General features: G+C 58.3%; 3 protein-coding genes across 3 annotated transcripts in view; 1 reads left to right on the top strand and 2 right to left on the bottom strand.

Moving 5' to 3' along the window:
* The window catches only part of RNF213 (ring finger protein 213), a 45163-nt gene extending 33775 nt beyond the window's left edge, over positions 1-11388 (bottom strand). The window contains 13 exon segments of the mRNA XM_066332271.1: positions 123-275; positions 752-905; positions 1160-1215; positions 1864-2062; positions 2733-2921; positions 3558-3817; positions 4390-4670; positions 4865-5049; positions 5276-5434; positions 6031-6212; positions 6766-7359; positions 7836-8141; positions 11320-11388. Of these exon segments, the coding sequence (XP_066188368.1) occupies positions 123-275; positions 752-905; positions 1160-1215; positions 1864-2062; positions 2733-2921; positions 3558-3817; positions 4390-4670; positions 4865-5049; positions 5276-5434; positions 6031-6212; positions 6766-7359; positions 7836-8033 (2610 nt within the window). The 5' untranslated portion in view covers positions 8034-8141; positions 11320-11388.
* An 812-nt stretch (positions 11389-12200) lies between these two features.
* Positions 12201-19647, bottom strand: SLC26A11 (solute carrier family 26 member 11). Its single transcript, XM_066332270.1, has 16 exons — positions 19483-19647; positions 18965-19157; positions 18691-18776; positions 18114-18193; positions 17766-17908; positions 17345-17520; positions 17184-17256; positions 16779-16829; positions 16440-16500; positions 16041-16096; positions 15754-15894; positions 14670-14797; positions 14229-14328; positions 13887-14020; positions 13601-13673; positions 12201-12875 (listed from the first exon to the last, which is right to left on the bottom strand). The coding sequence occupies exons 1-16, from the start codon at positions 19645-19647 to the stop codon at positions 12793-12795; spliced, it is 1743 nt and encodes a 580-aa protein (XP_066188367.1). The 3' UTR covers positions 12201-12792.
* A 194-nt stretch (positions 19648-19841) lies between these two features.
* SGSH (N-sulfoglucosamine sulfohydrolase) lies at positions 19842-23197 on the top strand. Its single transcript, XM_066332267.1, has 8 exons — positions 19842-19943; positions 20164-20324; positions 20432-20537; positions 20758-20908; positions 21302-21458; positions 21591-21672; positions 21752-21955; positions 22208-23197. Exons 1-8 carry the CDS (start codon positions 19856-19858, stop codon positions 22765-22767), a joined length of 1509 nt encoding a protein of 502 aa, XP_066188364.1. The 5' UTR covers positions 19842-19855; the 3' UTR covers positions 22768-23197.
* Positions 23198-23259: the final 62 nt, after the last annotated feature.

Below are 23259 nucleotides of genomic sequence, written 5' to 3'. Positions count from 1 at the left end.
CAGCCCAGCAGTATTTCAAACACTGTCTATCCCCATCCCATTCCCTACCCAGCCACAGAGCCCAGCAGACTCAAGACCCTGTAAAATTCCCTTTTTATTGCCAGTATTAGAAGGTGACAAACCTGAAGCTCAGAGAAGGAAGAGAAGGACACGTGTTCCAGGTGCTCCTCCAGCAGCTTCTTCTTTAAAGCGTTCCTGAACCAGGTTCGAGTGTCCCTCAGAGCTCCACTGAGCAGCTCTGCCACTGCAGGTCCCTGCTCAGCATCCCCTGGAACCTGCCCCACGCAGAGGGGAAGAAAAAAAACAACCACAGTTCAAGCAGGGCAGCAACAGACAACTGGGTGAAATCTGCAGTTATAAAGGGAAGGCCCAAACGCACCCAGAACACACAAATTCCCAGCAACAGACCCAGCACTGCTTGAACGAAGAGCAGAGAGAGCTGGAAAAGTGCAGTGCTCACAGGCAGGTTGTGCTTAAGCTTGTTCCAGGAAGTAAAGACAGCAAATGTTTAAGGGGAAACAAATCCAGACTTAAAACAAAGCTTATCACAGCAAACCTGGGCACCTTATTTTCAATAAGAACCAAACTCATGAGGTGGTTCCAGAACCTTCTGAAAGTACCCCAGCCTTGCTTAAGAGTGTGAAGTTCTTCAAATTGAGACTGGATCTGATGTAAACCCAGTCTGCTGTCCCACACTTGTGATATTTCTGAGTACCTTGTTGTTACAAGCCAAGAGCTCCTTGGTACTCACTGCTGGGGGCCGAAGTTGGGCAACCTTGGCAATGAGGGTGGCAGCAGTGGCAGGGATCAGGAACCATTCCACTCTCCTGGTGGCCTTGCAGAGCCTCTCGTGCACCCTGAGGCAGCAGGACAAGCAGCACCACCAAGAACGAGCTCCCAGAGCTCTGCAGGGCAGCAACAACAGAGGGAGAATTAATTTCCTGCTCTGAGGAAAAATAAAAAATTACAAACAAAGTAAAAACCCTGTTGGGATGCAAAACCCTCTGAGCCCCATTCACAAAGGCTCAGAAAGACTCAGAAACGTGAGGGCTGAATTAAAACCTTCAGAGAAATGAAAATACCTAAATTCATGCAGACATGAGGTAGAAATATAAGTTTCTTTCTCTGAGAAGTTGTCACAAAGGTGCACTGCACTTACCTGGCTGGGGGCTCATCCAAGGCAGACAGCACTGTGTTCAAAAGCTTCTTCACCACCTGAGAATGGATAGACAAAAATAGGAAACTGTGGAAGAGATTTTACAGACCTATTTCTGATTAGCTGAGGAAAAGAGAACTCGTTATTCCTTTGCATCTTCTCCAACATTTTTATAAATACACTGTGAAATAGCAGAAGTTTTTTACTGGATGTCAGAGCCAGTACCTGGGCAGCTTTTATACACACAAACACAACCTGTGCATCCTACAACTTGGAAGTTTCAAATCTATTATTGGTTGCAAGGTCCTACTCCTGCTGTGCTCACACCAACACAAGAGTTTTCACAACAGCAGGAAAACCTTGCAAACCAGCAGTCCCTTGCCCAGCCCTCCTCAGAGAAAAGTTTAAGGTACACATCTGAAGATTCAAACATTTGCCATCACTAATCAAAGCAAATGCAGCTCAGAACACCCTCCTCTCATCAATGCCAACACCACTTTTTGCTGCAGATACACCCCCAACTCTCCCCTTGAGGAGTCTCTGACTTCACAGCAAGGACTTTTGCTTTTAGCTAGGTTTGAAGCTCTTTGTGCTGTGACCTGCTGCCAGCCTCAGCCCCCTCAGTGATGGTCAGTCCTGCCGAAAGACACCCAGAGCCCAGTTTGAGCCTTCATCCCAGAGCTGGGTAAAGATGCCAGAAGACAAACCTCAGAGGAACTCCATGAGATGTCAACAGTCTCCAATCTGTAGGAAACACCTTGAAGGGTAACTAACAAGTCACTGCAGAAGTCTCTTATGAACTCAGCCAGGCTGCCCAGGGGCAGCAGGCAGAGCCACGACTTCACCAGAGTCCCATCAAATTCCATCAAGTACTTCTTTTCTCTCATTCGTTCCAGCAGGGTCACTCTGGAGGGGAGACAGAGCAAACCCTTCAGGATTCCAAGGAACAAAAGGCTTGTGCAGCCCACAGAGGAGTCTCCTCCTCACTCCTGGGCTTTTGTCACTGCAGCTGAGGAGTCCCCAGGGGTGGCAGAGCAGAGCCAAACCACTCAGCAGAAGGACTTGGGGAAAACAGACTCCAGGTCTTGCTCAGACCATACACAACACAAGCAGCTTTAGCTGCCACCTGCTCCCTGGCTGGGTTTGTGTTTGAGGGGTCACACAGTGCCCAGCTGGGCTACACTCAGTGACCTCTGAGCCACCAAGGTGGCTGTGCCCAAACACCCTCCCTCAACATGTGACATTTCATACTCTTTAAAAACGAGAGAGGAAAGAAAACAATAATAATAAACACCCCACCAACAACAGAAAAACAACCCCAAAAAACTCACCAATAAACAACCCCAAACAAAAAAACCCACAACAACAACAACCCACCCAAAAAAACCCACCCCCAAAACCAGAAAAGAACCAAACAAAAAAACCCCAAACCAAAACAAACACAACAACAAAAAACCAAAACCCACAAACACTCCCTCAAAAAAACAACCACCCCAAAAAAAACTAGGCCTAAAGTGATCACCCCCAGGTAGAGCACCAGGGCACTGGGTGTAACTGGGAGCTCTGGAAAACTCACAGATCTCGCTTCTTCCTGGTTTCAGTGAAGGGAAGCCCTTCCAGCCCTGCCCAGACATCCTCCTCCAGCAGCTTGTGCTCCTGCTGCCGGGGAGCAGCAAAGGAATGCAGAAGGGGAAGGATCCACACCCACTGGTCTACATCACGTTCAATGCACCTCTGGCACAAGTTTGTCAGGTTGACCTTCAAGCTAAATAAAAAAAAAAAAAACCAACAAAAAAACCAGAACAAACACACTGAGTGAAAGAACAGCTTTATCCAGGCCTTGAGAACACCCTAGAGGTGTGGAAGGATATATCTCAATCTCCCTGTCTACCTTCAGGTAACCTCTGGTCATTATTTTAGCTCCATCTAGTCTTCCTTGCAGAGAGTACCTGTGCAGGTTTAAGGCCCAGAGCTGCAGTGTTCCTGGATCTCTGCACAGACCCTGCTGCTGGGGCACTGGGAACACCCAATCCTTTACCTACAGCCTCCCCACGAGCCCTGTGACACCCACACAGAGAAGGACTCCAGAAAGAAATGCAATGGCTGCAGCTGTGCAAGTGAAGAGCTCCAAATCCAGTGCCAGGCAAGCAGCCAGACAAAAACCAGTGCCTGGCAAAGAGGCAATCCAGGGGAAAACCAACCAAAAAGTGTGGAATGATGCACTGCAAACCTAGCCTGCTTCAGGCAGGAGGCTGGAACTGAGACCTCCAAAGATACCTTCAAATGTAATTGTCTCTCTGGTTCTGTGGCAGTAGAGAGCTGGATCCCTGGTGTTTTATCAAAGGGTGCTACACCTGAGCAGCACCAACCTGACCAGTGAGAAGGTACACAGAGTACTTACTTGGTAACTCCTGCAAAAGCCTGTTTGAGGTGATGAATCTCATCCTGTACATTTTCTTGTGACACCTGATCCAAGCACAAGAGGCTACACAGGTTAGCCAGGTCATCTTTAAGTGCTGGGAGTGAAAGTTCCTCAATTACCACGAGAATGGTGAGCCCCAGAGCCAGTTTGCTCTGGATGACTCTGTGCTCTGCAGCTGCTTCTGCTGCAAAGAAAGGGAGAGCTATTTTCTTCATGTGATTGTGCAGCAAGTCCATCACCTGAGACAGAGAAGGGAAGAAATAGATCAGCCACAACATAGTCTCTTCTGAAGCCAACCTCTTCTCCCAGCTCCAGCAAGGCCACAGGACAGGAAGGAGCAGCCCTGACAACCACAAAAGACAATGTGGAACTTCTGCCACGTTTCCTAATTATGTCAGTTAAGAAATTTTGGATTCCAGAAGCCCTGCTGGCATCACTGCTTAGAACAGGATCAGGAGCTTCCCACACAAAGCAGGCAGGTTTGGAGCAAGAGATGAGTGCAGAGAAGTTGTTAGTGAGAAAACAACTGGCAGCAAAACCTCATGGCAAGGCTTAGGAAATCAACATCCAGACACAAAACCCACTCAAGTAGGAAGTCACCACGTCCCAGCTATGCTGCTGCCCCACGTGGGAGGGGTCTCAGAACCACACTGAGGGGCACAGGCTGACTGAAGCCCCCAAGGCAGTCAGTGGCAGCCACCCCAGCAAGATCCCCACTGAACTTTGACTGGAAAAGCAAAATTAACCCAGCAAGGTCAACAGCAAAATGCACGTGACGAGTTTTCTGTCTCTGTGCAAGAGATGGGGTTACCTGCGGTGTGCTGAAGTCTAACTCTGTCCACAGCAGTGGCTTGCCTTCAAACACCCGCTGGGCTGTTGTAACACAACAGAACTGCTTCAGCTGCCAGAAGAAGTTCTCCAGGTTGCCAGGACTCCAGGTTCCAAGAATGCTGAAGATACTTTCTAACATGATACTGGCAGCTATTTTCTTCCCTTCCACCACTTCCTTGTTTTTATCACCAAACGTTCTCTGCCAAACGTTTCTAAACCTGGAAGGCCTTGCACACACGATGTCATCATACTGGTGCCACTCTGGAACAGCAACACAGGGAGAACACAGTGAAACAACCACTGTAATCAAGTGCCTTCTCTCTTCCAGCTGCCACAGCAATACCCCCAGCAGCCCACTGAGCTGCCAGCTTCAGACAGGGCTGTCTGGCAGGAATGCTGGGCCATGGGACAGCAGGGATCACCCCCAGGGTGCAGGTCCAGCCAGCAGAGCTCACCTCCATTGTTGAGCAAGCCCTTTTTGATCAATAAGCAGCGATTCACGTGATCATCGGATTCTGGAGTCTTGTAAATGAACTCATACTCCCCCTTCACCAAGTACTTGTAAGGAATGTATTTATCCAGGATTTCTTTGGGGAGAGTTACAGCACCTTCGATGAGATATCCATGTTCTTCCAGATGCCTTGGAAACACAAACACAGCAAAGACAGGCAAAGGACACGTTAGCTGACCTACAGACCTCCTTTTCCATGCATTGCTCCATTTTTAATAGGGATGGTGTCTGCTCTTTCACAAGAGCATTTTAGAACAGTTTTCTCCACTGTGAATCCCTTTGCTGTGGTTTGTGCTATGGGCACAGACCACGCCTTGCACAGCACCTGGGGCCCCACAGGGCAGGGAACACTCACCGGGTGCAGTTCAGCTCACAGATGTTGTCCTTCCAGCTGGCATAGGAAGGAATGCCCTGAGCCCTGATGAACACTTTATGGGTCTCGGGGTTGAACCTGAAGTCCTTGGATAATATCGCATGGAAATAGACTGTAACACCCTCATTGCGGCGCACAGAACTGCAGGAAAGAATTGGAAGGGAAATAGAAAGGATTCTGTTGGGGTTTTTCAATTGCACAAATCACTGTAGACCGCAAATCAGACTTGAGCCGCCGGCTGAGTGGCTGCAAGACCCATGAACTCTGGCAGCAGTTCACTCAGGCTGATGTTTGAGCAGGCCTAGAGCAAAGCCCAGTGTAAAAAGTAAAAATGGGCTCCTAAAGGCAGCAGGAGATGCTCTGGCCCAGCAGAGCCACCTGGAATGGCTACACCTTCAACCCCTTCCAGTTCATTCACATTAAGCAAAACATCAGAACAGCTCCTCACACTATTCACCTAAAGCATTGTGTGTGTGAAGCAAGAAATAAGAGAATAATCTCTTTTTTATCCATCAGCTGCTCAAGCAGGTTCAACACAACACCCAGGACATCATCTGTGCTGCAGCTTCCATTCAACACTGGTCACGCACAATCACCTCAGTTTCAAAACAATTCCATTTCCACACATCCAAGGTACATCCTGACCCAATCCCAGCACCTCAGTCTGGAGTCCTGAGTCCTCCTCACAGCAGTTCCTGTTAGTGGAGAATGCTGGGGAGCAGCAGGGCTGTTCTCACCTTTCTTTAATATTTTCCACATTTTTCTGGTTCTTTTGTTCCTTTTTGTCCTTGGGGCCATCTGCTGCAGCCACAGCACTCTCCTTTCGGGCAGCCCCAGCTCCTTGGCCCGGACTTGTCTTCTCACTCATGTTAGGAATTTTCTCACTTGGGGTCTGATTCTTCTCTTTTGTGTTTGCATTCTGCAACAGGGAGACAAAACATGCGCAATGAAACAGGAGACCCTGGAAGCACAACATCTCCTCCTGGTGCACCACCAGCTGCATCCTCCTGGAAATGCTGATCCCTCGCTGAGGGGAGCTGCTGGTCAAGGAAAACAGCACATGATGGGAGAGGAGCCCAACCCAAACACACTGCCAAGCAGTCAGGTCGGGGAACCCCAGCTCCCAGGGCGTGGGCTGAAAAGTGAAAGAGAACCCACAGCAACTTCCAGCTGACCAGGCACAGGCACAAAGCACAGAATCCCCTCGGTCCAAGGGGATCCCAGAGAGCACAGCTGGCTGGAAGAGACACACCTCCCAGTCCTTCCCAGTCCTGGGGTAACTGAGCAATCCCTCAGTGAGAGCTGGGCTAGAAGTGGCACCCAGAAGAACAGAACTCAAATAAGAGCCTCCCCAATCCAACCCTGCATCCCCAGGCTGCTGCTCCTCAGCCTCACTGACAGCACGAGCAAGTCACAGTGGCAAAGGGAAGCTGCGCCCACTGGAACACACAGCAGAGTTCACTCACACTCACCTTGCCAGTGGAACCGGTCCCTTTCTGCTTGGGCTGCTGCCCAGCCGGTGGGCTCTGGGCCCCAGGGGAGGTGTTGGTCTCAGCTTTGCTCTGGGGAGCTCTCCTGGCAGGAGGCAGCTCAGGAGGACTCGCTCCCTGCCCCGCTGACATCGGCTCCTTCCTGCTGCCCTGGGAATCTGCTGGGGCTGGGGCAGGGCTGCCCTGCTCCACATGGCCCCTGGCTGTCTTTCCGTGCTTCGGGCTTGTTCCATGCCCCACCTCATCCCCTGGGGCTGCAGAGCTGGGAGCTGGGGCAGCCCCCCTGGCTGTGCTGTTCTGCTTTGGAGGGCTCAGCCCCTCTGCTTCCTGGCTGCCAGCTTCCTTCTCCAGGTGTGCCAAATCCCTGCCGCCTTCAGGTGTGTCTCCACCAGCATCAGTAAGTCGTCCATCAGCACCTGGGTTTGCTCCCTCACCGCCGGGGGGTTGGGTTTCTTGAGAAACAACACACGTGTCAAGCAACTCTGTGGTTTGAGCTGGTGCTGTGCTTTGAGGAAGTAGAGAGTCCTGCTCCCCGGAGATGGATCCACATTTATTTGATTTATTCCTCTTCCTTCTCTATTTAAATAAATAAAAAAAAAAAGAAAAGCAAAGACTATAATGTCTGTTTATTCATTGCCAAAGGGAAACTCTTTGTCACCTCCTGCACTGCAGCAAGTACCAACATCTTCCTGCTACACGGGGCTAACACAGAACAACAGAGAACAACAGAGAACGATCAGGAAGAGGAGGGACAAGACCAGCCAGTGAAATGCAAATAACTCTTGAGAACTGTGTAGGTTTAATATTCAGGGCTTGCTCAGCAGGAGCACGGAGCAGCGCTGCAGTGTCTGAGCTGACTTGTGCAATTTGTGGTTTCCCCCGGTTCCGCAGGCACAACACAGCGTCAGCAAACACAGCCAGCTTCTGGAGGAAACCAGGCAGCAGCTCCCCGACGTGGCCAAAGGGATGTGGGGGATGCAGCCCGGCCTCCTCACTTCACACAGGACAGCAACAAGCCAGAGCTACTCCCCAGCACCCAGCAGGATCCTCACCTTCTTCAGTGGAGAAGCCATCTCAGCAGAGTCGCCAGCCCCACACAGAGCTGAGGGCCCCATGTCGTCCTCTGGAGCTGAGAGACAGCCCTGCTCTGAGGATGCCTCTTGCTTCTCCCATGTCTCAGCACAGGAGGGAGATCCTGCCGTGTCAGGTGTGCTGCCTGAGGTGCTGGGCAGAGCTCTTGCTCCGTCCATCGCCCTTGGCCTCCTTTGTTTCACGGGTGGAAGAAGGCTCAGCAGCACCTTCTCCTTTCACCTCTTCCTCTGCATCAGGCACTGGAGGGACCTGCACTTCTCTTCTCTCTGCAACGGAGGGAAATTAATTGTTAAACAGGAAACTCACCCCCCAGTGGGGTTGCAGGACGGTTTGGATTGGAAGGGACATTAAAGCTCATCTCATTCCACCCCTGCCACAGGCAGGGACACCTTGCACTGGACCAGGTCACTCCAAGCCCCTGGATGGGGGAGAAAATCAGAAAAACAGACAAAATTTGTGGGTTGAGATAAACAGTTAAATGGGACAAAAAAGAAAAGGAAATTATAATAAGAAAGGAATACCCAGAGCAAGTGATGCACAGGCTCCTTGCTCACCACCCCCTCAGCAGTGCCCAGCCAGCCCCTGAGCAGGGGCCATTCATCCCCAGCCCAAATCCCCCCAGTGTTTCCTTCAGCACCATGCCCTGTGCTCTGCAACATCCCTCTGGGCACTGGGGCAGTCTCCTGGCTCTGCCCCTCCCAGCTCCTCGCTGCCCAGGCAGCCTGGCAGCCTGAGAAGTCCTTGGCTTAGTGTAAGCACTGCTCAGCAGCAGCTGAGCCATCAGGCTGTTATCAACAGGAGTCTCATCCTGAATCCAAACACAGCTTTGAACCCACTCCTGGGAACAATAAACTCTGTCCCAGCCAGAGCCAGGACATGAACACACAGGAGCTGTCTGCTGTCTCCTGTTCAGCTCTCACCAGCAATGCCACCACTCTCCCTGTGCAGCCCCCTGCCCTCCCCAAGGCCCTGCCAGCTGCAGAAATAACTAAGGGACCACAGCACCGAGGTACAGCCTCATCCCTGCCCCACCTGCAGACACAGACAGCAGCGCTGGCAGCCACCTGCCTGTGCCAGTGCCTGGACCCCAGTGACAAGGACAGTGGCATGTCCCAGCTGGCACAGCCTTCCGTGGTGGCACTGTGACCGCTCCCACTCAGCTGAGGCCTTTCCAGGAAGGAAGAGGAACCTCCCTTTTTATCTTCACAGCTTTATCCAGTCCTTCAAAAACTTGTGGGAGGGCAGCTCCAGGCCCAGCCAGGCAGCAGAGCAGATCTCTGCCTTCTGCAGGGCTTTCACAGGCCCCTCCACACTGCCTCTGCCCCAGCTCTGAGAGCAAAAGCTTTGAACCTCAGCTACTGTGCATGTTCTTCCTACAGCATTTCAGAGCTGGAGATCCCAGGTTTGTTACCCTGCCATGCTGGAGTGCAGAGGGATTAGCTAAGAACTGACCCTGTTGGGACTGCAGCAGCTTGATTCTGATTTAGTGTTTTTTTCTAGGATCCCACTTCTCTCTGTCAGCAAAGCGAAAGCCATTCTAGTGGCCCAGGTCATTTCGTCTTAAACAAATAAAGGATTAGTAAAACCATGTATACTAAACTGAGTATAACTGTGTTGTGCACTTGATTCTGCCTTTGTTCAGAGAGGCAGAAGCAGTGTGGTGTCAAACACAACCTAGGGGCGAGTTATAATCTCACAAGTTGCAAATTGAAAATTCTGTGTCAAGGACAGTTTTTAAACAAAAACCAGCACTACACTGGCAAAACAGAAACTAGTTCGACACTGGAGAGCTGAGTGTGGAGACTGCGTGTAGGATGCGTCAGCAAGTGAATCACTTCTGTGTCTCCCCACAGTCACTGCAGAGTGAGGAAAACTCTCTCCGGTCAGGAATGCCAGGGGAGGCTGAGCTGAGAGACCGGGAGGCTGGCACCAGAGCAGTGTGGAAGGAGCTGGGCAGGGCGGAGGTACAGGGACACACACCGGAGGTGACACAGGCAGCGGTCAGTGACCTCTGGTCAGTGGGTCAGTGACCTCTGGTCAGTGTGCAGCCCCGGCCCAGCCCTGGTGCCCTGCGCGGCCCCACAGCGGCTGTGGGGGCTAAGGGGACACCGACCCCGACCCCGAGTGAGGGAACAGAGCCGTGTTACGGCCTCCTGTGCCCGCCCCTGTGACTGTCCGCAACCTGCGACACCCGAGAGCCGGGCTGGGAGCGTGGGGGGGAAGAACCACGGCGCTTACAGACAAATAAACACACACAGCGCTGAGGGCCGGGCTCCCCTTCCTCGAACCCTGCCTGGGGCTGCGCCGCGGCCGGGAGCGGGCCCGAACCGGGGCCGTGGCCAGGAGCGGTTCCAGGGCTGGCCTAGGGCCGGGAGCGGGCCCGAACCGAGGCCGTGGCCAGGAGCGGTTCCAGGGCTGGCCTAGGGCCGGGAGCGGGCCCGAACCGAGGCCGTGGCCAGGAGCGGTTCCAGGGCTGGGCCTAGGGCCGGGAGCGGGCCCGAACCGAGGCCGTGGCCAGGAGCGGTTCCAGGGCTGGGCCTAGGGCCGGGAGCGGGCCCGAACCGAGGCCGTGGCCAGGAGCGGTTCCAGGGCTGGCCTAGGGCCGGGAGCGGGCCCGAACCGAGGCCGTGGCCAGGAGCGGTTCCAGGGCTGGCCTAGGGCCGGGAGCGGGCCCGAACCGAGGCCGTGGCCAGGAGCGGTTCCAGGGCTGGCCTAGGGCCGGGAGCGGGCCCGAACCGAGGCCGTGGCCAGGAGCGGTTCCAGGGCTGGGCCTAGGGCCGGGAGCGGGTCTCGAACCGGCGCCGTCACCGAGGCTCGCTGCCCGGCCCGGCCCCGCCCAGGGCGGCGCTGACCCGTTCAGTGGGCGTGGCCTGTATGCAAATGAAACTGCTCTTCCTCCCCGCGGATTGGCGGCTCTCCGCCCCCTCGGGGAATATGCATAAGAGCAAGGTGGATGGACCAATGGCGTGGCGAAGCGGCGGCCGTATGCAAATGAACCTGTTATGTGATGGCGAGGGGCGGGGCCAGCGCGGCTCCCGGGGGCGCCGGGAGGGCCCGGGGTGGGGGGGCACGGGGGGTGACACCGGGAGAACCGGGGGGACATCGCGGAGAACACTGGGGACAACCGGGCTAGACACCGGGGGGAACAGCGGGGAGAACACCAGGGAGAACCAGGGGCACCGCGAGATAGCGGTTTTCCGGGCGAACGGGGAAGAGATGGGAGTGCCCGGGGACGCACCGGAGGGCTCCGGGCTGATCGGGGATCCGGGTGCACAGGGGAAATTGGGCTCTCGGAGAGGCTTCGGCGACACCGGGACCGTGCAGCGGGGCCCGGAGCCCGCAGCGCCGCCTGGCCCGGACCCGCGGCTGCCCCCGCCCCGTACCGGAGCCCCCCAGGCCCGGCTCCCCGCTCCGCCACTCGCCGGCCCCGGCAGCGCTACTCACCGAGAGACCGGGCACGGGCACCGGCACCTGCAGCGCCCGCTCGTCCTCCCGCTCAGCTGACTCCCGCCCCGTTAACTCCCGCCCAGACAAGTTTCGTTTCTCCGCCGAGCCGCCAACTTTCGTTTTTGCAGTCGCGGTCCCCGCCCAGTCCGGAGCTCCCCGCCAATCTGGCCCCGGCCGCCGCCCCCGGGCGGCTCGCACGGGTCCCGCCCCGCCCGGCCCCCAGCCCGCCGAGCATCCCTCGGGGGTCGCCCCCGGTACCCCCCGAGTGCCCCCCGAGCACCCACTCACCCAGTGCAGGTGTCCCCCGGCCGGACGGAGGACAGGAGCCGGCGGCAGCAGCGGGGAGGACAAGGGTGTTGGAGGAGAGCACGCTGTGCTGGACCCGACAATTAAAAGCGGATTCCAGAGTCAAAAGTAGGGACAGGCTGGTGCCCCATCGCGGACCCAACCAGGACCGAGCTGAGGACGGGCTCCCGCAGCCCTGACCTCCACCAGCGCTCACACAGCTTTGAGAGCACACATATTCCTAAACAACCGGCCCCTGTTTTCCTCCCATGCCCATTTTCCCCCTCCTGGCATCCCCATGGTGCAGCAGGGAACTCACGGCTCAGTGTTGCTCCGGACGGAAGGAGCACTGCAGGGCAGGACCCGGCGGTCCTGGCAGCTGTGTGGCTCCCGGGCACCTCTGCTGCTCTTCCAGCACCTCCGGCAGCAAGAGCTGTGCCAGAACCCGCCCTGGGGCTTGCTTCACCCCCCAGCCCCAGACTGCTTTCAGTTTCTTTTCCTCGGCATGCTCAGCAGCACCCAGAAGATAACTTCCCCTTCCCACACCAAAGGAAAAAGCTTTCCCTCAGGAAGGCAGAGATGACACCGACTCATTAGCGATTTGTGATTTATTACACCCTCGATGTTAGCCGAGGGCTGTTCAGGGAAACTGAATTCCCGGCCCTGCCCAGCCCCACCAGGTGCTGTCCCTGTCACACAGCTGGGCACAGCCTGGTGTCACGGTGCCTGTCCCCTCGGCAGGCCCCAGACCAGGGGCTGCACCCCAGGGTGGCAGACCAGCCCTGACCCAGTGCAGGGTTTGGCACAACATCCCACCAAAAAGATAAGGATAAAAAAAGATAAGTAAGGATAAAAATCAGTAAGAGACCCAGTCCCAGAGGTTTTCCCTTTCCCAGCAGCTGGAAGCTGAGCCCCCATGTCAGTTTGGAGGGCAGCACCAGGAGCCCTGAAACAGCTTTGACAAGAGCATGCCCTCTGTCACCATTGGAGTGGCCCAGACCATGAAAAGGGTCCAGAATTAAAACAGTTCTTTAAAAAACACTGGCAGCTCCCTGGAGGTAGGATGCTTTGCACTGGTCATTGTGACAGGGAGCAGCTTTGTCCCCCAGCCTGTGTGGGGCTGGCGGCTCCACAGAGTGTGTTGGTGTCACTGGAGTGTCACAGGAGGTCCAGCCCAAACTGGTCTCACTGGATGAGCCCCGTGCTCTCGGCAGTGCTGGTGAAGGGCTCTGCGCTGCTGCCCCCCAGCTCCGCTCCCTTGCACTGTGCTGGGACAGGAAGAGGGGAACCAGAGTCAAGCCAGGGCTCGTGTCTGGCTGGGACACAGTAAAGTTTCTTCCCAGGGTTCAGAGCTGTGTTTGGATTCAGGATGAGACTCCTGTTGATAACAGCCTGATGGCTCAGCTGCTGCTGAGCAGTGCTTACGCTAAGCCAAGGACTTCTCAGGCTGCCAGGCTGCCTGGGCAGCGAGGAGCTGGGAGGGGCAGAGCCAGGAGACTGCCCCAGTGCCCAGAGGGATGTTGCAGAGCACAGGGCATGGTGCTGAAGGAAACACTGGGGGGATTTGGGCTGGGGATGAATGGCCCCTGCTCAGGCGCTGGCTGGGCACTGCTGAGGGGGTGGTGAGCAAGGAGCCTGTGCATCACTTGCTCTGGGTATTCCTTTCCCGTTATTATAATTTCCTTAACTTTTTTGTCCTATTAAACTTCCTTCATCTCAGCCCAGGAGTTTTACCTTTTCTCCAACTCTGTCCCACCCCTCTGTAGGGGGAGTGAAAGGGCTCTGTGGTGCTGAGCTGCTGCTGGGTTGAACCACCAGAGCTCTCCATGAATCCCCAAGGCTGCGGAGACCCAGTCCTTCAGGGGGGCTCCAGCTCACCCTCTAAGCCCCTGCAGCCCCCACACTGCTGCTCTGCAGCTGGACAGGTCAGGTCCCCACGGGTGTCCTCCAGAGCCACACTCATCCCGTGCTGGGAGAGCAGCCAGAGCCTCACCTGCCTCCTCCCAGCTGGGAAAATGCTGGAATCCTTCTAATTCTGCAGACAGGAGGACTTGGAGAACAGGCTCCTGAGGGCAGAGAAACCCGGGCTGAGGGAGTGCTGGGCATTTCCCTTCCCTCCAGGGCAGAGCCCCAGCCATCCCAGCCGTGCGATGAAGGTGCTTGGGATGATGGTGATGGTGCCACAGAGGCCAGCACAGAGCCCGTGGGCGACAGCAGGGCTGAGCCCATCAGCCACAGCCTCCCCGAGGCCGGGCTGGGCTGGCCGAGGTCACACACACCTTCAGGCCACAGAAGGCCAGCGAGAGGCCGTGCCTGCGCAGCTCCTGCTGCAGCTCTGCCAGCCCCAGCACCACGGTGTAATCAATGCTGCTGACGTGGCAGCAGTCCAGGATGACGGAGCGTGGTGGAGATGCTGCTGGAAGAGCACAAGGTCACGTCCCTGACGAGCCCAGGAATGACCAGCCCAGGGGTCACAGGGCAGGGGCTGGCCAGGGGTGGGACAGCTGTGCTGTCGCCGCTTGCACCCGCAGTCCTTGGGGCCGGGCAGCACTTGCCACCCACATCAGAAGTGATGCAGGCGGTGACAGCCGTGTCCCCAGGACAGGCTGGGAGCACAGTACCTGCCAGGGCACGGCTGCACACAGCACTCCGCAGGTGCTCCACGGCTGGGAAGTGCAGGCTGCTCCCCGGCTGCACCCGCAGCACTATCCCCTCCGACACCTGCAGGGGGACACGAGTCACAGGGAGCTCAGGGCTCTGACCTTCCCCGGGCAGGGACAGCTGCCCGTGTCACTCACTGTCCTCCTGGATGGAGCGGGAGAAGCAGGAGTCCCCATCCTTGAGGGAAAACGCTCCTGCACACACCCCAGTGTCAGCGCGACAGGGATGTCTCCCTCTCCTGCTCTCCAGTCTGAGGACGTTCCTGTCCTTCTGCTCTTTGAAAGGGGTCCCTGTGCTGTGCCCCTGGCAGCAAGAACAGGTCAGGAGCATCCTGCACCCCAACAGCCCCGTGCCCTCAGGGGCCCTCTGCCAGCACATCCAAGGGGACGGGTGAAGCTCACCTTTATTGGGGGCCTAGCAATGGAGTAGAGCAGGAGAATCCCAGAGAGCAGCACCCCAGCCACGATTCCGTACTGGATCTCCCAGAAACAGAGCAGGAATGTCACACAGAGGGGCACAAGGTCCAGCCCTGCAAGACAGAGAAGGCAGACTCGGCTGTGGCTGGTCCTGGTGCCACAGGGCACCCAGTGACAGCGTCAGCTCTGCGGGCAGAGCCGGGCTGCACCCAGGTCCTGAGGAATCCAGTCCGTGCAGGTGGCTCAGGGCAGCTTCAGCAGAGTGCAGGTTGAGCTCTGGGTGGGAGCCCTTGGAAGGGGCTGTGAACGGCCACCCTCTGCATAACAAAGGACTCAGGCAGAGACCGAGATGGAACACTCAGACACTGTGATGGGACACTCAGAGATCGTTATGGGACACTCAGAGACTGTGATGGGACACTCAGAGATCGTTATGGGACACTCAGACACTGTGATGGGACACTCAGAGTCCGTTATGGGACACTCAGACACTGTGATGGGACACTCAGAGATCGTTATGGGACACTCAGAGACTGTTATGGGACACTCAGAGACAGTGATGGGACACTCAGAGATCGTTATGGGACACTCAGAGACTGTGATGGGACACTCAGAGACTGTGATGGGACACTCAGAGATCGTTACGGGACACTCAGAGTCCCTTATGGGACACTCAGAGACTGTGATGGGGCACTCAGAGACAGTGATGGGACACAGAGACACAGGCAGGAGCCAACCACCTCCAGCCTTTCACATGTCTGTGAGGGGATAAAGGGATAAAAGTTCACAGGTTCCTTTGCTCTGGATCCCTCCTCAGAAACACCCAACTCGAGCTGTTATTCTGTTATTTAGTTATGGCACCATGGTTAAATTATTTTAAGGATCTGGACGTCTGAGACTCTGCTATGGGAAACCTGGGGTAGAGCCGGTGAGGGAACCTGGTCTGTGTGAGTGGGGTTGGGGGTCTCTGTCCCAGCTCGGGGGATGATTGTGGCTGCCAGAGCAGCTCCTGGATGCTGGGAAGTTTCCTTAACAGGGGGGGATCGCCCGTTCAGAGGGATGCCCTCACTCTTAACCCGCCAGAGCGTCCGGAAGATGCCAGCGTCGAACATGGGCACCACGGCCGAGATGATGACGGCGGCCAGCGCCGCTTTGGGGATGTAATAGAAGAGAGAGGTGAGGTAGGCCAGGGACAGCAGCACCAGGGCACCTGCAGGAGGGGGACCCCTGAGCCACGGGCACCCTGACACCCAGGGGTCCCCGACATCCAGGGGTCCCTAATGCCATGGGTTCCCCGACACCCAGGGGTCCCCAGCACGGGGAGCAGCCCAGGGGCAGGGCAGGACAGGGCTGTACCTGTGACGAGCCCTCCCGCGGGGGTGCAGACCCCTGACTGAGCGTTCACCGCCGTCCTGAAATGCAAACCCACACATGCCAGGCTGTGCAGGGCTGGGGGCTGCTCCTGCTCACTGCCCAAAGACCCCAGCCAGGAGAAGCAAGTGGCCCACCAGGGAGGGACAGGAGCAAGCCCTTGGCTTCCAGCCCACTGCAGAACCGCACAGCAGGAAGGGAGGTGGTCCTCAGCAGAAGGAAAGGTGGACACATACATAGCCCTGCCACCAAGGTGGGCTGCTGGGGACCAGGACACGAGCTCAGGGGCCCACTGGGGTCAGCAGAGTCTTCCACTCAAGTTCTTGCAGAGGTCCCTCACCACACAGCCCCAACGAGAGCCCCGCTCCCCCTCCTGCTACCCACCGGCCAAAGCTGCCCGTGATGGGGTACGAGGAGACAAAAGAGCCCAGGACATTGGAGACGCCTGAGGAGACAAGGAGAGGGGCTGAGGAGGCACTGCTGTGTCTGTGTCTCCATCACGACCTTCTCCCTTCCCGGACCCGGGGCTGGACAGTGCCCACCCAGTCCTGCAAGGCTGACTCAGCCTGCCCTGGAAATTCCTGAGTGTCAGAACACCTGGGGTGGGGGCAGCATGCAAGGGGAGGAAGGGAAAACTTCAGGTGGAGACAAGACTGCCCAGATGGAGATCTCAGCGCTGGGGCCAGAACCCCACCCCTGCCCTCCTGACCAAGCAGCTCTTACCCAGAGCCAGCAGCTCCTGGTTGGGGTCAATCCTGTAGCCGTTCTGTGAGGCTGAAAGGAGATGTCAGCATTGGCCTGAGGTTCCCACAGGCATGACCTGCCACGCACATGGAGCAGTGACTGGGGCAGTGTGGGCCCTGTCCTGGCACCCCTCAGGCACAGGAGCACGCTGAGACAACACTCACCTGGGCAAATTTCAGCTGTGCACCTCACAGGGCCCCTCCTGCCAGCCCATACTATGAACCACAGCCCAGTCCCTCCCACTGCCCTTCCCCAGGAAAGAAGAGCACCTTCCCCAGCACCCTGAGCCCCTGCAGAGATCCCTGCCCAGCACCCCAAGCCCTTGCAGACCCCTCCCCAACACCCCGAGACCCCCCTGTCAGCAGGACCCTGGCACAGCCCTACCAAAAGCCTTGGCGATGGCGACGGTCTCCAGCAGGCCCATGAGCGGCACCACGGCCAGCCCGACCCCCATGTCCTGGGAGGGAAGGATCCTGTCAGGGCAGGCTGGGAGCCAGCACACACAGGAGAGGGCAGAGCAGCCCTGGGGAGGTGCCAGCACCCACCTGCACCATGCTCAGGAAGGGGACGGTGCCGTTGGGCGCTGCCAGGGAGAAGCGCGGTGGCCGGAGGGCGGGGAGGCCCTGGGGGATGCTGCCCGTGAGCCTGAAGGGCTGCGAGCCCATCACCTGGAAGGAGTAAGCCACCAGGCCAGCAAACAGGACAACGAGAGCATTGCGTGCTGTGGAAGTGCAGAGAGCACCAGTGACACCTGCTCGGAGCCCAGGGCAGCAGGAGGGGGGCAGGACGTGGGTGTCCGAGCTGCTGCGCACTCCTGAGCCTTGGGAAGGGGCACAGGGGTGGCACCCTTGGGACTCTGTCCTCCCTGACCCACCTCCTGCCAGCCTGGCCTTCACCAGTTTTGTCTTCCCCGACGCAAAGGGACGAGCCCCCAGGAGGGGACGGGGCAGGGGACAGCTGACACACCTGTGGCAGAGATCCAGACGATCAGGTAGCTGATCCTGACAGCCAGTGGCTCTGCAGGGGCAGCTCGGGGCAGGCGGCTCTTCATGGCCCGGAGCCCCGCCAGCGCAGCCAGGCACGTCAGCCCCAGCACAGCGTCCCCAGCCCTGCAAGAGGCACAGCAGTGCCACCCCAAACACGCTGCGGGCACAGGAGAGCTCCCACAAAGCCCCAGGGGAGGGAGGGTTGTGTCACAGCCCCGGGCAGAGACCCAGGAATCAGTCCAAGGTGTGACCAAAGAGAACGGAGCGAAGCAGCAGAGCCCAAGACGCTGCAGCTGCAGGGAGGGAGCAGGGCAGGAATGGTGCTGACCTGGTCTCCCCAATCCTCCTCAGCGTCTCATAGACCTGCAGGAAGAACTGCCTCGGGATGCCCTGCAGCCCCAGGATGTTCTGTGCAGGAAGACAAAGCGTGGTGGCAGCCTGGCTGTTCCCGTGACCGCAGCCATTGGCCAACGCCAGCCTGCCAGCCGCTGGCTGAGGCTCTGATTTGGGTTAACCACAAAGGAAGTGCGGCAGCCCAGCAGAGCCTCATGTCCCTGAGAGCCCAGCGAAGGGCTGCTGGGGCTGCTAACCCCCCCAGCCTCCAAATTTGCAAACCCACCGTGACAGAGAATGGCTCGGTGCCTCCTGCAAGTGACCAGATCCAGTGTCCCGGTTTTACGGCTGTCCTGGATGCCACCAGCTGGTCACCAGCAGAGGGTGTGTTCAGCTTGGTCTGCTCAGAGCAGAGCACTCAGGGACACAGCAGAACCACTGGCAGCGGGTCCCGGGACCCTCTGGAGCTCCTTCCTCCAGCACCAAGCACACGGCCCAGCCTGGTGCCAAATATCCCAGTTCCACAGCAGTAGGAGAGAGCTGGCGAGGCATCCAGGACAGGCAGATCCTACCTTGATTTGGTTGAAGCTAATGGTGATGGAAGCAGCTGATGTAAACCCTTTAATGACAGGGCAGGAAATGAAATCCAGGAGGAATCCTGCATGGGAAGGGAGGCAGTGAGCACACCCCTGACCCCAGTGGGGCCTCATGTGTGTGCACAGGGAGCCGTCACAAGCGTCAGCAGGACAATCCCAGCGTCCCAAAGAGCAGAGAGGAGGAAGGAACAACTCCAGGCTGTACAGCAACACCCTGAACAAACATTTGTGCATGGCAAGAGCATCTCACCGAGGTGCAGGAGCCCCATGGCCAGCTGAATGCAGCCAGAGAGGAAGGCGAGGAGAACGGCATAGACGGGCTGGTGGAAGGCGTACGAGGAGACCAGCAGGGACATGATGGCCGTGGGACCCAGCGTCACGTCCTTGGCCGTGCCCAGGAAGCAGTAGACGAAGCAGCCCATGAAGGAGGAATAGAGGCCGTACTGCAGGGGGACAGAAGGGGCAGTGGCACAGCCCTGGGAGTTGGGAGAGGACAGACACTTCCCGGCCTGGGAGGGCTGAGCTGATCTCCGCTCACTCCAGGGCCCTTGGCACACGCATGGCATCCTGCCCGAGAAATGGGCATCCTGCCCTGGAAATGGGCATCCTGCCCTGGAAATGGGCGTCTGCACAGCGTCAGCCCTTGGTGACCCGGCCCGGCTCAGCCCTGCCCGCCACACTGGCAGGCTGCTCCGGGAGCGGCGGTCCCGGATCGCCCCGGGCAGAGCGGCAGGACCGCGGCTCCCCGCCCCGGGCCCCGGCACCCACCTGCAGCGGCAGCCCGGCCAGCTCGGCGTAAGCCAGCGCCTGGGGCACGGCGGTCAGCCCCACGGCCAGCCCCGCCAGCAGGTCCAGCGGCAGCCACGCCCGGGAATACCGCGGGAGCCAGCGCACGATCGGCAGCGCCGGCCGCGGGCAGCGGCACCCCGCCATGGCCGGCACCGGCACCGGCACCGGGAGCGGGACCCCCGCGGGACCGGGGCTGCGCGGAGCCGCCGGGGCCAGCCCGGCACAGACCGGAGCTCCGCCCGCGCCGGATCTGAGCGGCCGGGGCGCCTCATGTGACCGGGGTGAGGAGGAGCCGGGGCGGCCGGAGGAGCCGCCGTGCCCCGCTGTCGGTGCCGCTGTCGGTGTCGCTGCCATGGGGCCCTGGGCGCTGCTGCTGCTGCTGGGCGCTCTCCGCAGCGGCGGAGCCGCGGCCCCGGCCCGCAATGTGCTGCTGCTCCTGGGTGAGTGCGGCTCGGCCGAGCCCCGGAGCCGGCCCGTACCCCTCTGCCCGGGGATCGGCGCTGGGGCATCCCGCGGCTGGGAGGGGGGGTCCCGGGCTCCGCTGCATCCCCTCTGCGGCAGCGCAGCCCGGGGATGCTCCCGGTGTCATCAGTGTCCCCCGGGCCCTGCCCCGTGCCCGGTCAGGGACAGCCCCGAGCTGACCCCGCGCCCGTCCCGCAGCCGATGACGCCGGCTTTGAGATCGGCTTCTACAACAACTCGGCCATCAAGACGCCGAACCTGGACGACCTGGCCCGGCACAGTTTGATCTTCCAGAACGCCTTCACCTCCGTGAGCAGCTGCTCCCCGAGCCGGGCCAGCATCCTGACCGGCCTACCCCAGGTAGGGGCACCTGCCAGCCCACGGCAGATGGCACGGGCACGGCTGGACGTGTTTGGGAGCCGGGCTGGCAGCCCTGGTCCCACCGTGCTGCATCCCCTCACCCGCAGCACCAGAACGGGATGTACGGGCTGCACCAGGACGTGCATCACTTCAACTCCTTCGACGGCGTGCGGAGCCTGCCCCTGCTGCTCAGCCACGCCGGTGTCCGCACAGGTGGGGAGCTGGGACGGGCAGGGAGCGGGGACAGGAGGGAGCGGGGACAGGAGGGAGCAGGGACGGGCAGGGAGCACCAAACCCCACTGAGACAGCTTGGTGGCTAAACTTTAGGCTGTGGGAAGCACTGCCTGGACCTGTGGCCGTCCCCACAGACACAGCAGCAGCCACATTCCCTGCTCTCACTGCTCGTGGCACAGCCCCTGTCTGCTTCTTGCAGGGATAATTGGGAAGAAGCACGTGGGGCCGCAGGCTGTGTACCCCTTCGAGTTTGCCTACACAGAGGAGAACAGCTCGGTCCTGCAGGTTGGGAGAAACATCACCCGCATCAAGGAGCTCGTCCGGAGGTTCCTGCAGAGCCAGGACGAGAGGTGAGATGGCCCCCTGGTCCTGGGAAGGGCTGTGGGGAGGAGGGAGCCTGGCTTCACTGGAAAGAGGGAAGTTTATTTGGGATTTTGATTTATATAGGTTTTGGAGTTTGACCAGCGATTGGGCAATGAAGTTGACACTTCTCTGACCTCACTGGTCAACCTAGAAGTCTATGACAGAAAGGAATGTGAAAACACTTTGTTTATGAGCAAACTCTAGTACAAAAATGTAAACATCAGAAAGTTGAAAAATCAGGGCAACAGGGACCCCTTGTCCCCCCATATCCAGATTAGGTGAGGGGAGTCTGCTGACCCCAGCTCGCCCTGCTGGCACAGCCCAGGAATGTCTCCAGGCAGTCTTTTGCTTCACCACCTCATTTCTCCTTCCATCCTTAGGCCTTTCTTCCTCTATGTTGCCTTCCACGACCCCCACCGCTGCGGGCACTCCCAACCCCAATATGGGGCCTTTTGTGAGAAATTTGGCAATGGAGAGAGAGGGATGGGCTGGATCCCTGACTGGACGCCACAGATTTTCCACCCGGAGGAAGTGGAGGTGAGATCCTGTGGGAATGTGTGGGGCTCTATGAGGCAGCCTCTGATGGGGTCAGGGCTGTGTCTCGTGTCACTGCCTCCAGTGTCACAGCAGCCTGTGACAGCCACGTGCCCCTTTCCCTGTCTCCATTAGGTCCCTGCCTTTGTCCCAGACACGCTGGCTGCCCGGGCAGACCTGGCTGCCCAGTACACGACCATCGGGCGCATGGACCAAGGTGGGAGCCCTGCCCTGGGCCAGGCTGGGGAGAGCTGCAGCCCCTCCTATCCCCCTGAGCTCTGCCTCTCTGTCCACAGGGATCGGGCTGGTCCTGCAGGAGCTGAGCCACGCCGGCTTCCTCAACAGCACCCTGGTGATCTACACCTCCGACAACGGCATCCCCTTCCCCGGGGGCAGGACCAACCTGTACCGCTCGGGCACCGCCGAGCCCCTGCTCCTCTCCTCCCCCGAGCACCCCCAGAGCTGGGGGCAGGTCAGCCCTGCCTTCGCCACCCTCCTGGGTAAGAGCTGAGGGCTGGAGGCAGCACAGCTCTGCCTGGGGGGTGTGGGCTGCTCCCCATCCTCCCTGCACCAAAACTCAGGCTCCTGTCCCTGGGGGCAGCCCTGAGCCCTCAGCATTGGCAGGGCCAGGAGGACAGAACAGGGTCCCTTGCAAGGGCCACCATCCCCGGGGACCTTTCTGTCCCTCTCTGGGACTGAGTTTCCTCCCACAGTGCTTATCTCTCCTCTCACACCCTTTTCCTCCCCTCCAGACCTGACACCGACCATCCTGGACTGGTTCTCCATCCCCTACCCTGCTTACAGCATCTTTGGCACGAGGCAGGTGCAGCTCACTGGAAAGTCTCTCCTGCCGGTGCTGGAGTCAGAGCAGCCCTGGGACACCGCCTTCAGCAGCCAGAGCCACCACGAGGTGACCATGTACTACCCCATGCGAGCCATCCAGCACCGGCACTTCCGCCTCATCCACAACCTCAACTACAAGATGCCCTTCCCCATCGACCAGGACTTCTACGTCTCGCCCACCTTCCAAGACCTGCTGAACCGCACCAGGGCAGGGCAGCCCACCCACTGGAAGAAGACCCTGCACCAGTACTACTACCGGGACCGCTGGGAGCTCTTCGACCACAGCTGGGACCCCACCGAGAGCCAGAACCTGGCCCCCGACCCCCGATATGCTGACATCTTCCAGATGCTCCGTGCACAGCTGCTGAAGTGGCAGTGGGACACGGGGGACCCCTGGGTGTGTGCCCCTGATGGTGTCCTGGAGGAGAAACTAAGCCCGCAGTGCTGGCCACTGCACAACGAGCTGTGAGTGCCACTGTCACAGCGGGCAGAGTGCCACGACCTTCCCGGAGAAGTGTCCTTAGAAGGACAGCCCAGAGGCACAGGCTGCCTGCTGAGTGATTCAGGCTCTTTCAGTGAAATCAGCTCTTTGGGGCAATGCTGAGTGATGATTTCAGGCTCTTAGTGAAATCAGCTCTTCAGGGTGACGCTGAAGGAAGAGATGGAGCCTTCCTATGGAGTTCCACAGGAGGCTTCATTCAGCTGCTCTTTCAGAGTCCAGTGATGAAGGGCCAAAGGACCTCAGCGAACAGGGGTTTATATAGGGAAGGCAGGGAGCCAGGTAAAACATCTGAGCTAATTAGGCAGAGGGTTGAGAAATGAACCAGTCAGGGGAAGGACCAAAACCAGACCAACTGACTGGGGTAAAAAGGGAGAAATAAAGAACCAATGGGGTATAACTGATTAAAGTATCAACCACAAAGCGCCATGGGGGGAACACAAATCCTCACCATACCAGCGA

This window comes from Sylvia atricapilla, chromosome 18, assembly GCF_009819655.1.
Source record: "Sylvia atricapilla isolate bSylAtr1 chromosome 18, bSylAtr1.pri, whole genome shotgun sequence".
Lineage (NCBI taxonomy): Eukaryota > Metazoa > Chordata > Aves > Passeriformes > Sylviidae > Sylvia > Sylvia atricapilla.
The sequence above is the reverse complement of the archived record's forward strand: the minus strand, read 5'-3'. Positions and strand labels throughout refer to the sequence as shown.

What these genes read in the sequence shown, in the direction of transcription:
- SGSH (XM_066332267.1), top strand. Translation starts at nt 19,856, where the DNA reads ATGGGGCCCTGGGCGCTGCTGCTGCTGCTGGGCGCTCTCCGCAGCGGC. An exon ending in CATCGGGCGCATGGACCAAG is followed by an intron (nt 21,673 to 21,751) that starts GTGGGAGCCCTG and finishes CTCTGTCCACAG; the next exon opens with GGATCGGGCTGGTCCTGCAG. An exon ending in TGCCTTCGCCACCCTCCTGG is followed by an intron (nt 21,956 to 22,207) that starts GTAAGAGCTGAG and finishes CCTCCCCTCCAG; the next exon opens with ACCTGACACCGACCATCCTG.
- SLC26A11 (XM_066332270.1), bottom strand. Translation starts at nt 19,647, where the DNA reads ATGGCGGGGTGCCGCTGCCCGCGGCCGGCGCTGCCGATCGTGCGCTGG. An exon ending in AGGAGGATTGGGGAGACCAG is followed by an intron (nt 17,909 to 18,113) that starts GTCAGCACCATT and finishes TGCCTCTTGCAG; the next exon opens with GGCTGGGGACGCTGTGCTGG. An exon ending in CCTTCCTGAGCATGGTGCAG is followed by an intron (nt 17,257 to 17,344) that starts GTGGGTGCTGGC and finishes CTTCCCTCCCAG; the next exon opens with GACATGGGGGTCGGGCTGGC.